Source organism: Mercenaria mercenaria, chromosome 2, assembly GCF_021730395.1.
Source record: "Mercenaria mercenaria strain notata chromosome 2, MADL_Memer_1, whole genome shotgun sequence".
Taxonomy (NCBI): domain Eukaryota; kingdom Metazoa; phylum Mollusca; class Bivalvia; order Venerida; family Veneridae; genus Mercenaria; species Mercenaria mercenaria.
Genome location: NC_069362.1, coordinates 54,526,456 through 54,543,183, shown reverse-complemented (window position 1 = coordinate 54,543,183; position 16,728 = coordinate 54,526,456). Strand labels below are relative to the sequence as shown.

At 37.5% G+C, this 16,728-nt stretch overlaps 1 protein-coding gene across 2 annotated transcripts in view; it reads left to right on the top strand.

The window, feature by feature from the left end:
* The window catches only part of LOC123563983 (eukaryotic translation initiation factor 3 subunit D-like), a 224,789-nt gene that overhangs the window by 148,841 nt on the left and 59,220 nt on the right, over positions 1-16,728 (top strand). For both annotated transcript variants that reach the window (XM_053536644.1, XM_053536645.1), the window contains one exon: positions 4,089-4,231. In XM_053536644.1, coding sequence (XP_053392619.1) covers positions 4,089-4,231 — 143 coding nt within the window. The remainder of the gene's footprint in view (positions 1-4,088; positions 4,232-16,728) is intronic.

The following is a 16,728-nucleotide window of genomic DNA, read 5'->3' as shown; positions in this document are numbered from 1 at the left end:
ACCCACCATCGCAAGTGGGCTAGTGGAATTTTACACCCCTGCTCTGGCATGTATTTTGGACATAGAAAATCCTGGTTAAAGTTTTACATGCAAGTTACTATCTCCAAAACTGATGCAGATATTGAAACGAAACTTAACATGTGTCTGCAGGGTTATAAAACTAGGTGAAATCATCAAGTCCCATTATTCTGACCAGCATGTTGGCCAAATTATGCCCCCTTTTGGATTTAAACTTTTGCATGCAAATACATATAGCTATTACTTTAAGGCATATAGTTTTCTCCAAAACTAATGCAGGTATTGAATTGAAACTTCTTCGGGGTTATAAAACTAGTTGATAGCATCAAGTCCCATAACTCTGACATGCATTTTTACCACATTATGCCCCCTTTTGGACATAGAAAATCCTGTTTAAAGTTTTGTTTGCAAGTACATAATGGCTATCATCATTTAGGGTAATATTCCTGCTTCTTGGACTACAATTCTAATAGTCGAGCATAATGGCTGTCTTATGGACAGCTCTTGTTATTTATTTTTCCTTACCGATTTAAAAATAAAATCACATTAAATCTGTAAAATACAGATATTAGCATTTGAAAGCATTCACCAATTATAGATTTCCAGACATTTTCCAACTTCAGAATGTCTATGAATTATATGATATATACAGGGCCCCAGGATTTTGTTATAGCCAGGCTCTGTGGAATTATAGCCGGGTATACTTTTTAGCAGTTTATCACAATAAACATATTATTCATTTATACCACAGTCACACATACGGCGCGGATAGCTACGTCTAGCTACGGATATAAACGTAGTAACCCATATCGATCAGTACCTGAGCCGTACGGATTGATACGTATTACTACGTTAAGGTACGGCTCAGGTACGGATCGATACAGATTACTACGTTTCTATCCGTGGCTAGACGTAGTTATCCGCACCGTATGTGTGACTGGGGTATTAAGTAAATTGAGTTGTTGAGTTATAAGAATGATATGGGAAGAAATCAATGCAAGAATCATTATTTAATATTTTCTACTTGATTTTCATTGAAGTTGGGTTTAAAAGAAAATATGCATTCTGATTTTTGTCTTGTATTAATTTTTTACAGAAACAGCTGTTTTGAGAGGAAATAATGTTGATCTATTTCTGTATGTTTTAAACCTACAAATAATTCTGTGTTTTGTATTTTAGTTGAATCTGCAGCTCATTTCATGAAAGAATATTTAAAGTGAAAGTAATTATTTCTCCCCCCATTGTTTTTGCCCTGTCCGTACGTCTTACTTCATTTCTGATCAATAACTGGAGAACCAGATTTGAACTTGACCTAAAGATCATCAAGATTAACATTTTGACCATGTTTCATGAAGATACAGTCATAAATGTGGCCTCTAGAGTGTTAACAAGCTTTTTAGCTCACCAGTCACAAAGTGACAAGGTGAGCTTTTGTGATCGTGCAGCGTCCGTCGTCCATCCGTCCGTCTGTAAACTTTTGCTTGTGACCACTCTAGAGGTCACATTTTTCATGGGATCTTTATGAAAGTTGGTCAGAATGTTCATCTTAATAATATCTAGGTCAGGTTTGAAACTGGGTCACGTACGGTCGAAAACTAGGTCAGTAGGTCTAAAAATAGAAAAACTTGTGACCTCTCTAGAGGCCATATTTTTCAATTGATCTTCATGAAAATTGGTCAGAATGTTTACCTTGATGATATCTAGATCAACTTTGAAACTGGGTCACGTGCGATCAAAAACTAGATCAGAAGGTCAAATAATAGAAAAACCTTGTGACCTCTCTAGAGGCCATATTTTTCATGGGATCTGTATGAAAGTTGGTCTGAATATTCATCTTGATGATATCTAGGTCAAATTTGAAACTGGGTCACATGCGGTTAAAAACTAGGTCAGTAGGTCTAAAAATAGAAAAACCTTTTGACATCTCTAGAGGCCATATTTGTCAATGGATCTTCATGAAAATTGATGGGAATGTTCACCTTGATGATATCTAGGTCAAATTTGAAACTGGGTCACATGCGGTCAAAAACTAGGTCAGTAGGTCTAAAAATAGAAAAACTTTGTGAACTCTCTAGAGGCCATACTTTTCATGAGATCTTCGTGAGTATTGGTGAGAATGTTCACCTTGATGATATCTAGGTCAAGTTCGAAACTGGGTCAAGTGTCTTCAAAAACAGGTCAAATAATAGAAAAACCTTGTGACCTCTCTAGAGGCCATATTTTTTAATGGATCTTCATGAAAGTTGGTCAGAATTTTTATCTTGATGATATCTAGGTCAAGTTCAAAACTGGGTCACATGAGCTCAAAAACTAGGTCACTATGTCAAATAATAGAAAAAACGATGTCATACTCAAAACTGGGTCATGTGGGGACAGGTGAGCGATTCAGGACCATGATGGTCCTCTTGTTCTTTGATTTGACCTAGTGACCTACTTTTTGACCCCACCTGACTCAGATTTGAAGTTTATCTATAGATCATCAAGATCAACATTCTGACCAAGTTTCTTTAAGATATGGTCATAAATGTGACCTCTGCAGTGTTAACTAGCTTTTCCTTTGATTTGACCTGGTGACATAGTTTTTGATCCTACATGACCCAGATTTAAACTGGACTTTGAGACCATCAAGATTAACATTCTGAAGATACAGTCATAAATGTGGCCTCTACAGAATGTTAATCTTGATGATCTTTAGGTCAAGTTCAAATCTGGGTCATGTGGGTGGGGGAGGGGGGGAGTATATAGGCTTGAGCTTGGCAGTCGGTTGGTCGGTCGGTCCATTGGTTTTGCATGGTTTCCGGATGATAACTCAAGAAGGGCTTGACCAATTTAAGTAATTTGTGGTACACAGGTGTAACGTCAGATAATACAGGTCAGGTTCGAATTTGGGGTCAGTAGGTCAAAGGTCAAGGTCACAGTGACCCTGAACTGTTAAATGGTTTCCGGATGATAACTTGAGAACGCTTGGACTTAGGATAATAAATTTTGGTACACAGGTGTAACATCATGAAATGCAGGTCATGTTCGACTTTGAGGTCTGTAGGTCAAAGTTCAAGGTCACAGGGACTTGGAACAGTTAAATGGTTTCCGGATGATAACTTGAGAACGCTTGGGCCTAGGATCATAAGTTTTGGTACACATGTGTAGCATCATACAATGCAGGTTGGGTTCGACTTTGAGGTCTGTAGGTCAAAGGTCAAGGTTACAGGGACTCGGAACAGTTAAATGGTTTCCGGATGATAACTTGAGAACGCTTGAGCCTAGGATCATAAATTTTGGTACACAGTTGTAACATTATGAAATGCAGGTCAAATTTGACTTTGAGGTCTGTAGGTCAAAGGTCAAGGTCACAGTGACCTTGAACAGTTAAATGGTTTCCGGATGATAACTTGAGAACGCTTGGGCCTAGGATCATAAATTTTGGTACACAGGTGTAACATCATGAAATACAGGTCAAGTTCTACTTTGAGGCCAGTAGGTCAAAGGTCAAGGTCACAGTAACTTGGAACAGTTAAATGGTTTCTGGATGATAACTAGAGAATGCTTAGGCCTAGGCTCATGAAAATTGATAGGGAGATTGGTTTTGACTAGCAGATGACCCCTAATGATTTTGAGGTCAGTAGTCACAGGTCAAGGTCACAGTGACCCGGAACATTTAAACAGTTTTTGGACAATAACTTGAGAATGCTTGGGACTAGGATCAGGAAACTTAATCTGGAGGTTGGTCATGTCAAGCAGGTGACCTCTATTGATTTTGTGATCAGTTACTAAGGTCAAAGGTTAAGCAAGTTCAGCTTTGACATTGGCTTAGTTCTGTGACAAGGCCATATTGTGGGGGTATAATTCGTCACTCCTGTGACAACTCTAGTTTGGTTGCAACCGAACAGATTCGCCAATTTCTGCCGACCGGTTTTATTTTAAATTATACCAAAATTGATCGCTTGCAATATCAAAATGTTAATATGTTGCCCTATTACTTGGAAGATGTTTTGTAATGGTATGCAATATGTTTTGTGAAATGGGAAGTTGGTAACTCTGTTACAAATTCTTGTTGTATTTGTTATATGCAGTGTAGTGGTGGTGTGGACTGGAGAAGTCGTCTTGATAATCAGCGAGGTGCAGTACTGGCCACAGAGTTAAAAAACAATAGCTGTAAGCTAGCAAAATGGACTGTCTGCTCTCTCTTGGCTGGATCAGATCATATCAAGTTTGGGTAAGTGCTTAGTCTTTTATGCCAAAAATTAAATACTTCTGTTAAGGATAGGTAGGTAGGCAATTTGTTGTACTACAAACAACTGTAGCTGTGAATCTGGTGTTTTAATTGGGATTTGAACGTAGCCCTTAGTAAAAAATATGCATAAAAGGGGCCTTGAAGTTTGTGTCTCATAAATTTCAAAAAGTGTTTGACCTAGGATTATGAAACATTATAGAAATATTACTCAGCATGTGAAGTTGTGCACCTTAGGTTTTGCTTGAGATTTAACTCCGCCAGACTGGAGTTATAGCAGTTGACTGGGTTAGAAATGTGCATAAAAGAGCATTCAAATTTGTATTGCGTGTATTTATAAAAAAGTATTTGACTTACAGTCATAAAACTTTGGAGGATTGTTATAAAGCACCTTATTAGCTCATCTGATTTTTTATCATCACTTGATTGGCGTCGGCGTTGCCTTGTTAAGTTTTATGTTTAAGTCAACTTTTCTCTTAAACTATCAAAGCTATTGCTTTGAAACTTGCATCACTTGTTCATCTTCAAAAGCTGACAAGAAATATAACTCCATCCTGCTTTTTGCAAGAATTATAGCCCCTTTTGGACTTAGAAAATCAGTTTTCTTGGTTAAGTTTTGTGTTTAGGTCAGCTTGATAATCCTGCTTTTTGCAAGAATTATGGCCTCTTTTTGACTTAGAATATATCAGATTTCTTGGTAAGTATTATGTTTAGGTCAGCTTTTCTCCTAAACTATCAAAGCTATTGCATTGAAACTTGCAACATTGTTTACCATCAAAAGCTACAGCAAGAAACTTAACTCCATCCTGCTTTTTGCAAGAATTATGGCCCCTTTTGGACTTAGAAAATATCAGATTTCTTGGTTAAGTTTTGCGTTTAGGTCAACTTTCCTGGTTAATGGTCAAAGCTGTTGCTTTAAAATTTGCAGCAGTTTTTCACCATTAAAAGCTGACTCAGCACAGCAAGTACCATAACTCCATCCTGCATTTTGCAAGAATTATGGCCCCTTTTGGACTTAGAAAATCATGGGTAGGAGAATATTTCTATTATACAGAGACAAAAAAATCAGATGAGCATCTGCACCCACAAGGCGGTGCTCTTGTACTCTGTTTGGGATTCCATCCTGCAAGACCAGAGTTATGGCACTTGACTGAATAAAAAATGCATTCAGTGCCTAAAAGTGTCACATTATCTGATAAAGTATTTGACTTGGAATGGGAAACTTTATAGGCATGTTCTACATATATGTTGTGCATCCCACTACCTTTCAGAAAAAAATATTTTTTACTCTTCCAGCTTTTTAGCTCACCTGAGCCAAAGGCTCATGGTGAGCTTTTGTGATTGCTCAATGTCCGTCGTGCGTTGTGTGTCCGTCAACATTTTCTAAAAAAAATCTTCTTGAAATCCACTGGGCAGAATTACACCAAACTTCACAGGAATGATCCATTGGTGGTCCCCTTTCAAAATTATTCAAAGAATTTAATTCCATGCAGAACTCTGGTTGCCATGGCAACCGAAAGGAAAAACTTTATAAAAGTCTTCTTGTCCAAAACCACAAGGCCTAGAGGCTTGACATTTGGCATGTGACATCATCTTATGGTCCTCTATCAAGATTGTTCAAATTGTGCCCCTAAGGTGAAAAGAGGCCCCACTTCGGGGATCACACATTTTACGTAGGCTTATATAGTAAAAAAAACTTTAAAAATCTTCTTTCTAAAACCACAAGACCTAGGCCTTTGATATTTTGTATGTAGCATTGCCTTGTTCAAATTATGCCCCTGGGGTGAAAAGAGGCCCTGCCCCTGGGGGTCTCGGGTTTTACTTAGACTTATATAGGAAAAAAACTTTTAAAATCTTCTTGCCTGAAACTGCAAGGCCTAGGCTTTTGATATTAAATATGTTGCCTTTCCTAGTGTTTCTCTGCAAAAATTGTCTAAATTATGTCCCTAGTGTGAAAAGAGGCCCTGCCCTGGGGTACCAAGTTTAACAAAGACTTATTTAGGAAAAACAAAAAAAGATCTTCTTGTCTGAAAGTTCAAGGCCTAGGCCTTTGATATTTGGTATGTAGCATTGCCTGGTGGATCTCAAACAAGTTTGTTCAAATTATGCACCTTGGGTGAAAAGAGGCCCCGCCCTGGAGGCCAATTGTTTTAACTATGAGTTATATCGGAAAAAATGCTTCAAAAATTAACAGATCACATTTCCTAGACTGTTTAATCATATTTACCTAATGATCCCAAGTAATTAGGGATCACTTGACTGTGACCTTGACCTACTGACTTACTTTCTTGTTTTTAGCTCCAATGCTCAGGTGAGTTTTTCTGATCGCTCAATATCCGGCGTCTGTCGTCTGTCTCTCGTCCGTCAACATTTAGGTTGTTTATGCAATAGAGGCTGTATTTTTCAACCGATCTTCATGAAATTTAGTCAGAATGATGATTACCTTGATGAAATCTAGGCCGAGTTCGAAAATCAGTCATCTGGGGTCAAAAACTAGGTCACTAGGTCAAATCAAAGAAAAACCTTGTGTATGCAGTAAAGCCTGTATTTTTCAATTAATCTTCATGAGTCTTATTCAGAATGATTACCTTGATGAAATCTAGGCCGAGGTCAAATATGGGTCAACTGGGGTCAAAAACTAGGTCACTAGGTCAAATCAGAGAAAAACCTTGTGTATGCGATAGAGGCTGTATTTTTCAATTAATCTTCATGAATTTGGTCAGAATGATAACCTTAATGAAGTCTAGGCCGAGTTTGAAAATGGGTCATCTGGGGTCAAAAACTAGGTCACTAGGTCAAATCAAAGAAAAACCTTGTGTATGCGATAGAAGCTGTATTTTTCAATTAATCTTCATGAATTTTGGTCAGAATGATTGAATTGATGAAATCTAGGTCAGATTTGAATATGGGTTATCTGATATCAAAAATAAGGTCACTAGGTCAAATCAAAGAAAAACTTTGTGTATGTGATAGAGGCTATATTTATGTCTCCCCCAGGAGACATATTGTTTTTGCCCTGTCCGTCCGTACGTCACACTTCATTTCCGAGCAATAACTGGAGAACCATTTGACCTAGAACCTTCAAACTTCATAGGGTTGTAGGCATACATGTGATCTCCCGCGCAGGAGGGACAAAATCCCGATTTTTTCACCTTGCCTCCCATCTCCCGACCAAAACCATAATTCTCACGCTTTTCAAAAAAAAAAAAAAAAAAAAAAAAAAAAATCAATATTATGACTTGGTTGATAATTACCGAGGAGTTCCAAACATGTTTACACAGTAAATCAAAGTGTCACCAACTGTTGTGTATTATACATGTTTGACACATAGCTGGAGGAAAGAGTTAGTTTTTCACAGGTGAATTTTGATAACACGATTAATTGTTTTGATAAGGGATTAGACAAGCAGGACCTTTTCCACCTGTCTCATGGGGCCGAATATCGACCCATTCTCAATGCCAATTAGGCTCCATTTTTTTACCAATATGAAGCAAAAAAACTCCTAGTCGCAAGAAATAATTCCCAGCTGAAATGAATTTTTGATTATTCAAAGAAAATAAAATCACATAAATAATTGTTGGAAAAACCAACCCAGTACTATTTTTAGAACATGAATGTTATTTCCCCTTATGCAGTTACGCCATTTTCTTCCAATGTTTACCAAATTAATTTGCTAATAAATCGGACTTATTTCATTGAAAATTGGATGAAAACACACACTCATTTATATGATAACTTCAATCTACATTATTTTGGTAAGGGTAAATACATGTTGATGCATTTCTGTGTCAAAATCAGTATTTTCATACGAAAGTGGGTGGGGTAAGGAATTTACATAATTTATGGGTTGTGTTCAGACCAATTTAGGGCTTCGTTTTTTTCTTCAGTCCTCGAGTAGAATAATGTTAATGCATGTTCACCACCATTCCAGACCTAAATTGAGACTTTGTTTCAACAAATTTAATCTGTTTAACTTCTGTAAAACAGCATGCTCGACTTTTCTCAGTGATTGACTCTGAATTAAAGCTTTGCCAGTAAAAGGGGCAGTTAAAGCTTTGCCAGTAAAAGGGGCATAATAGTCAATAGCTTTGAATGTAACAGATATATTGGACATTATATAAAACTTTAACCAAAAAATGCAAGTTAAAAAGTGGCATAACTCTGTCAAAATTCAAATCAGTTGTTTCTTCTGGTGTAGACTTATGCGTTATTTTGTGGCCTAAAATGTTGGATTTTGTCTCCCAAGTTTTGTGTCTGCGCGCTTAATTTATGTCGATAAAAAACCTCCAGTTTTGAGACCCCAACTCCAGCTGAAAAATGGCAAACCTCCAGTTTTGGGATTCTGAACTTACCACATGTATGGTTGTAGGGCTGCTGGAGTAGACGAACCCTATTGTTTTTGGGGTCACTCCGTCAAAGGTCAAGGTCACAGGGGCCTGAACATTGAAAACCATTTCCGATCAATAACTAGAGAACCACTTGACCCAGAATGTTGAAACTTCATAGGATGATTGGTCATGAAGAGTAGATGAACCCTATTGATTTTTGGGTCACTCCGTCAAAGGTCAAGGTCACAGGGGCCTGAACATTGAAAACCATTTCCAATCAATAACTAGAGAACCACTTGACCCAGAATGTTGAAACTTCATAGGATGATTGATCATGAAGAGTAGATGACCCCTATTGATTTTGGGGTCACTCTGTCAAAGGTCAAGGTCACAGGGGCCTGAACATTGAAAACCATTTCCGATCAATTACTAGAGAACCACTTAACCCCGAATGTTGAAACTTCATAGGATGATTGATCATGAAACGTAGATGACCCCTATTGATTTTGGGGTCACTCCGTCAAAGGTCAAGGTCACAGGGGCCTGAACATTGAAAACCATTTCCAATCAATAACTAGAGAACCACTTGACCCAGAATGTTGAAACTTCATAGGATGATTGGTCATAAAGAGTAATTGACCCCTATTGATTTTGGGGTCACTCCATCAAAGGTCAAGGTCACAGGGGCCTGAACATGGAAAACCATTTCCGATCAATAACTAGAGAACCACTTGACCCAGAATGTTGAAACTTCATAGGATGATTGTACATGCAAAGTAGATGACCCCTATCGATTTTGGGGTCACTCCATCAAAGGTCAAGGTCACTACGGGCCTGAACATTGAAAACCATTTCCGGTAAATAATTTGAGAACCACTTGACCCAGAATGTTGAAACTTCATAGGATGATTGAACATGCAGAGTAGATGACCCCTATTGATTTTGGGGTCAGTCTATTAAAGGTCAAGATCACAGTGGCCTGTTCATGTAAAATCATTTTTTGGAAATAACTTGAGAACCACTTGACCTAGAATGTTGAAACTTAATAGGATGATTGGACATGCAGAGTAGATGACCCCTATTTATTTTGAGGTCACTTGATCAAAGGTCAAGGTCACAGGGGCCTGAACAGTGACTTGAGAACCACTAGGCCAAGAGTGTTGAAATTTAGCAGGATGACTGAACATGCCAAGTAGATGATCCCTATTGCAGCCAACCATCAGTGTCTCTTTGATTTTTGCTCCTGACCCCTATTGACTTCTTGCCTATAGGACTTTGCATTGGGGGAGACATGCGCTTTTCTACAAAAGCATTTTCTAGTTTTCAATTGATCATCATGAAATATGGTCAATATGATTGCTTTGATAAAATCTACATTATGTTTGATTATGGGTCATCTTGGGTAAAAAAGTAGGTCACTAGGTCAAATCAAAGAAAACCCTTGTACAGTGGAGTCCGCTTATTTGCATACCCAATTTGTCAAAGCAAAATATGCGAATAACCGGGCTATTCGTTTATCCGAATATACGTATATGGCATCTGTTTCGGTATGCTTCGGCTGCTCTAGGAGCAATGGTTATTACTTTGAATCAATACGTCAACATTAATTAGAAAATGTGTCACTAATGGAGTGTTTAATCATATCTGTGTATGTTTTAAACAAATAAAGCTGTAAACGACAATATTTTTTATTTACCACTGACTGGAATTTACCCGCGAATCGTACAGATATCAAAACGCCATGCCGGTAATTTTCCATTCCACGAGCACGTGCGACCTATCCTAATGCCTAACTTACAACGCCGTTACTTTTGTTCATCGACACGTATATAAAAAACGCGCATCACGCATTCATTTTTTAGCTCACCTGTCACATAGTGACAAGGTGAGCTTTTGTGATCATGCATCGTCCGTGCGTCCGTTCGTGCGTTCGTCCGTAAACTTTTGCTTGTGACCACTCTAGAGGTCACATTTTTCGTGGGATCTTTATGAAAATTTGTCAGAATGTTCATCTTGATGATATCTAGGTCAAGTTCGAAACTGGGTGACGTGCCTTCAAAAACTAGGTCAGTAGGTCTAAAAATAGAAAAACCTTGTGACCTCTCTAGAGGCCATATATTTCACAAGATCTTCATGAAAATTGGTCAGAACGTTCACCTTGATGATATCTAGGTCAAGTTCGAAACTGGGTCACGTGCCATTAAAAACTAGGTCAGTAGGTCTAAAAATAGAAAAACCTTGTGACCTCTCTAGAGGCCATATTTTTCATGAGATCTTCATGAATATTGGTCAGAATGTTCACCTTGATGATATCTAGGTCAAGTTCAAAACTGGGTCACGTGGGGTCAAAAACTAGGTCAGTAGGTCTAAAAATAGAAAAACCTTGTGACCTCTCTAGAGGCCATATTTCTCAATGGATCTTCATGAAAATTGGTCAGAATGTTCACCTTGATGATATCTAGGTCAAGTTCGAAACTGGGTCACGTGGGGTTAAAAACTAGGTCAGTAGATCTAAAAATAGATAAACCTTGTGACCTCTCTAGAGGCCGTATTTTTCAATGGATCTTCATGAAAATTGGTCAGAATGTTCACCTTGATGATATCTAGGTCAAGCTCGAAACTGGGTCACGTGCGGTCAAAAACTAGGTCAGTAGGTCTAAAAATAGAAAAACCTTGTGACCTCTCTAGAGGCCATATTTTTCAATGAATCTTCATGAAAATTGGTCAGAATGTTTACCTTGATGATATCTAGGTCAAGTTCAGAATGGGTCACGTGGGGTCAAAAACTAGGTCAGTAGGTCTAAAAATAGAAAAACCTTGTGACCTTTCTAGAGGCCATATTTCTCAATGGATCTTCATGAAAATTGGTGAGAATGTTCAGCTTGATGATATCTAGATCAGGTTTGTAACTGGGTCATGTGCGGTCAAAAACTAGGTCAGTAGGTCGAAAAATAGAAAAACCTTGTGACCTCTCTAGAGGTCATATTTTTCACGAGATCTTCATGAAAATTAGTCAGAATGTTCACCTTGATGATATCTAGGTCAAGTTTAAAAGCGGGTCACGTGCCTTCAAAAACTAGGTCATTAGGTCGAATAATAGAAAAACCTTGTGACCTCTCTAGAGGCCATATTTTTCAATGGATCTTCATGAAAATTGGTCAGAATTTTTTATCTTGATGATATCTAGGTCACATGTGCTCAAAAACTAGGTCACTGTGTGAAATAATAGAAATAACGATGTCATACTCAGTTCAACACTGGGTCATGTGGGGATAGGTGAGCGATTCAGGACCATCATGGTCCTCTTGTTTATTTTATTGCTTCAGATTTTCAGCACCCATTGAGAAGTAATATAGTTTGAATTCTATAACGATTTAAAAAAGGTTTTAACAGAAATGTTGGCAAAATTCTATAAAAACGGTCGAATTTTTATAAAATTACTTGCAAAATTTCAAACAGCGTGATCCTAAATACTTATTACTTTCTAAAAGTAAATAGATGATACAAACTATGGGCATAAAATTCAGACTTTTGACCAGAAAGTACAAAAAACAGAATAGAAAAATCTTAAATAATGAAAAGGCAGCAACAATTTAAAAATATGAAGTAAAACGATTTTTGCACAGATTTCTGTTACGCGACCTCGTGAACGTACATAGAAAATGCGGTTAAAAAACAAAAACAATAATGTTTTTGCGTATTTTTAATAAGTTTTGAATGAATCTTTGTACATGTACATGTATTTTTTGACACAACACTTTATAATAAGATATTCATCTCAAACCATTTTGTAATTTCCTTGAGGGCAAATAGGTCACAGGGGTAAGAAATCCGCTATTATAGTTTGACACGTTTACCTGTCAGTTTATACGGGATATTGCACATTCGCTTTAACAAATTAAAAAGAAGCTTTTTTATTGATTGTTACAACACTAGATCTGCTTCTCAGCACTTAAGAACCGAGGCGGTACGATCAAACAGTGATGTGCAACATGGCGCGAAAACATGACGTAATGCCACGAAAATCTCGGGGAAACTATACAGCTTTGATCTCCACTTCTAATGTCATGATACCAACAAACTTCTTTTAGCTCTTTGAAGGGGTGTTAATTGATGATGAAAACAAGGCCAATTACATTGTTTATCAACAGAATAATTACCGATAATCATCAAGGTTTTTTTTTTTTTTCGCTTTCAACGCGGGTGGGTGGGGGATGTTACCCGACATTCATTCCGCAAAAATGTACAACAAAAGGTCTTAGATTCTCGTGCAGATCGATAAAAGTGTAACAGTATGTCACCTGTACATACTTACCGTATTTAAATTACCAATTTACCTGAGTGATTCACACGTTGACGAATTTGTCACGCACCGATTGTCACCTAGGCGACGTGAAACAGCATTTTCAGCATCTTTTGATCATTTTTATCGCTGTTTGCGACCAAATTAGTGGACTTTTAGCCAAATGTTTTATGCAATTAAGCGGGACGGATTAAAAATTCAATGCAATTATGCGAAAAACTTTAAAGGTAATTATATAGGGATCGATCGGTGCTTCAAGTTCGTATGCGAATATCCGGGATATGCGATTAACCGATATGCAATTAAGTGGAACGTACTGTATATGTGATAGAGGCTATTTTTCAGCTCACATGTCACATAGTGACAGAGTGAGCTTTTGTGATCACCCTTCGTCCGTCGTCCGTCCGTCCATCCACAATTTCTTGTGAACAAGATAGAGACCACATTTTGTAAGCAATTTTGATCAAACTTGTACAAAACTTGTATTGGCATGATATCTCAGTTCCTTTCGAAAACTGGCCGGATCCCGTCATGGGTTCTAGAGTTATTGCCCCTTAAACGGCCAGAATTTGCTATTTTTTTGGGTCAACAATTTCTTGTCTGCACGATAGTGGTTTCATTTATGATTTTATTTTAACCAAACTTGCACACAACTTGTATCACCATAAGATCTTGGTTCCTTTCTTGAACCGGCCAGATCCAATTATGGGTTCAAGAGTTATGGCCCCTGAAGGGCCAAAATTAGCTATTTTGACCTTGTCTGCGCAATAGCAGCTTCATTTATGATTTGATCTTTACCAAACTGGCACACAACTTGTATCATCGTGAGATCTTGGTTCCTTTCTTGAACTGGCCAGATTCTGTCATGGGTTCTAGAGTTATGGCCCCTGAAAGGGCCAGAATTAGCTATTTTGACCTTGTCTGCACAATAGCAGCTTCATTTATGATTTGAATTTAACCAAACTTGCACACAACTTGTGTCACCATAAGATCTTGGTTCCTTTCTTCAACCGGCCAGATTCCATTATGGGTTCCAGAGTTAGGCCCCTGAAAGGTCCAAAATTAGCTATTTTGACCTTGTCTGCACAATAGCAGCGTCATTTATGATTTGAATTTAATTAAACTTGCAGAAAACTTGTGTCACCATAAGGTCTCAGTTCCTTTCTTGAACCGACCATATCCCATTATGTGTTCCAGAGTTATGGCCCCTAAAAGGGCCAAAATTAGCTTTTTAGCTCACCTGTCACATAGTGACAAGGTGAGCTTTTGTGATCACCCTTTGTCCGTTGTCAGTCTGTGCATCCGTCCGTCAACAATTTCTTGTCTGCATGATAGTGGTTTCATTTATTCCATTATGGGTTCTAGAGTTATGGCCCTGAAAGGGCCAAAATTAGCTATTTTGAGCTTGTCTGCACAATAGCAGCTTTATTTATGATTTGATTTTACCAAACTGGCACACAACTTGTATCACCATAAGATCTTGGTTCCTTCTTGAACTAGCAGATTCCATTATGGTTCCAGAGTTATGGCCTGAAAGGCCAGAATTAGCTATTTTGACCTTGTCTGCACAATATCAGCTTCATTTATGATTTTATTTTTACCAAACTGGCACACAACTTGTATCACCATAAGATCTTGGTTCCTTTCTTGAACTAGCCAGATTCCATTATGGGTTCCAGAGTTATGGCCCCTGAAAAGGCCAGAATTAGCTATTTTGACCTTGTCTGCACAATATCAGCTTCATTTATGATTTTATTTTAACCAAACTTGCACACAACTTGTATCACCATAAGATCTCGGTTCCTTTCTTGAACTGGCGAGATTCCATTATGGGTTCCAGAGTGATGGCCCCTGAAAGGGCCAGAATTAGCTATTTTGACCTTGTCTGCACAATAGCAGCTTCGTTTATGATTTGAATTTAATCAAACTTGCACAAAACTTGTGTCACCATAAGATCTCAGTTCCTTTCTTGAACCGGCCAGATCCCTTAATGGGTTCCAGAGTTATGGCCCCTGAAAGGGCCAAAATTAGCTATTTTGACCTTGTCCGCACAATAGCAGCTTCATTTATGATTTGATTTTAACCAAACTTGCACACAACTTGTATCACCACAAGATCTTGCTTCCTTTCTTCAACAGGCCAGATTCCATCATGGTTTCCAGAGTTATGGCCCCTTAAAGGTCCAAAATTGGCTATTTTGGCTTTTGCAGCCATATAGAGATTTCATTCATGGTTTTATTTGATATAAACGTCCAAAATATCTTCAACAACAATAAATCTTGGATTCCAAATATTGACAAATCAGATCCAATCATATGTTCCAGAGCTATTTTATATCAGATTACCTCCCCTGATTGTAATCAAAATGGATTTATTGAAATTTCATTATTGTTATTAGTTGGACTGAGACAGTCAGGGTAAATAACTATGGACTGATTTTATGTCAAATTACCTCCCTTTATTTCAAATTAAAATTGTTATATCTCCATAACTAATGAAGATACTGATCTGAAATTTCATTTATGTCAACAGATTTATTTGGCAGATCCTTCTTTTGTCCACTTTCAATATTTATTTTTTTAATTACTTCCCTTTTACGTTACTATAAATAGCTTTTTTTGGTAACTTTTTTATTATTGGCCATAGGGAAAACATGAGACCAGTTTTCTGTGGTACAACATGGATGGTACCTCCAATTTTTAGGTGTATTTTAACATATCTATACCTTGTAAGATTTTTTTTTCTTTTTGGTTAAATTTCTTCCCTTTGTTGTTCCTGTCCTTTGGACTTAGATATTTTTTCTGAGGACTTAGAATTATTTTTAATTTCTTCCCTTTGTTGTTCCTGTCCTTTGGGCTTCATCAGTCAAAATTTTGCTCGATGTAATTCTTCGGGCATGAAACTACTGGCCTGATTTGAAAATAATTTTATTTGAAGTAACTTTAAGAAAATTTCAACTATATTTTCTCATAATTCTTTTGATCGATCTTGATTATGATTTTTAGCTCGACTATTCGAAGAATAGTCTAGCTATTCTACTCACCCTGGCGTCGGCGTCGGCGTCGGCGTCGGCGTCACACCTTGGTTAAGTTTTTGCATGCAAGTACATACAGCCATCAATGAAAGGCATATAGCTTTGAAACTTATTTCTTCTTTTTCTAGGTCAATTACCAACCTCTCTGGGTCAAGTCCCATAACTCTGACATGTATTTTGAGCAAATTATGCCCCCTTTTGGACTTAGAAAATTTTGGTTAAAGTTTTACATGCAAGTTACTATCTCCAAAACTAATGCAGATATTGATTTGAAACTTCACATGTGTCTTCGGGGTTATAAAATTAGTTGATAGCAGCAAGTCCCATAACTCTGACTTTCATTTTGGCCAAATTATGCCCCCTTTTGGACTTAGAAAATTCTGGTTAAAGTTTTGCGTGCAAGTACATACAACTATTTCTAAAAGGCATATAGATTTGAAACTTATTTATTCTTTTTCTAGATCAATTACCAACCTCACTGGGTCAAGTCCCATAACTCTGACATGTATTTTGAGCAAATTATGCCCCCTTTTAGACTTAGAAAATTTTGGTTAAAGTTTTACATGCAAGTTACTATCTCCAAAACTAATGCAGATATTGATTTGAAACTTCACATGTGTCTTCGGGGTTATAAAACTAGTTGATAGCAGCAAGTCCCATAACTCTTACTTTCATTTTGGCCAAATTATGCCCCCTTTTGGACTTAGAAAATTCTGGTTAAAGTTTTGCGTGCAAGTACATACAACTATTTCTAAAAGGCATATAGATTTAAAATTTATTTTTTCTTTTTCTAGATCAATTACCAACCTCACTGGGT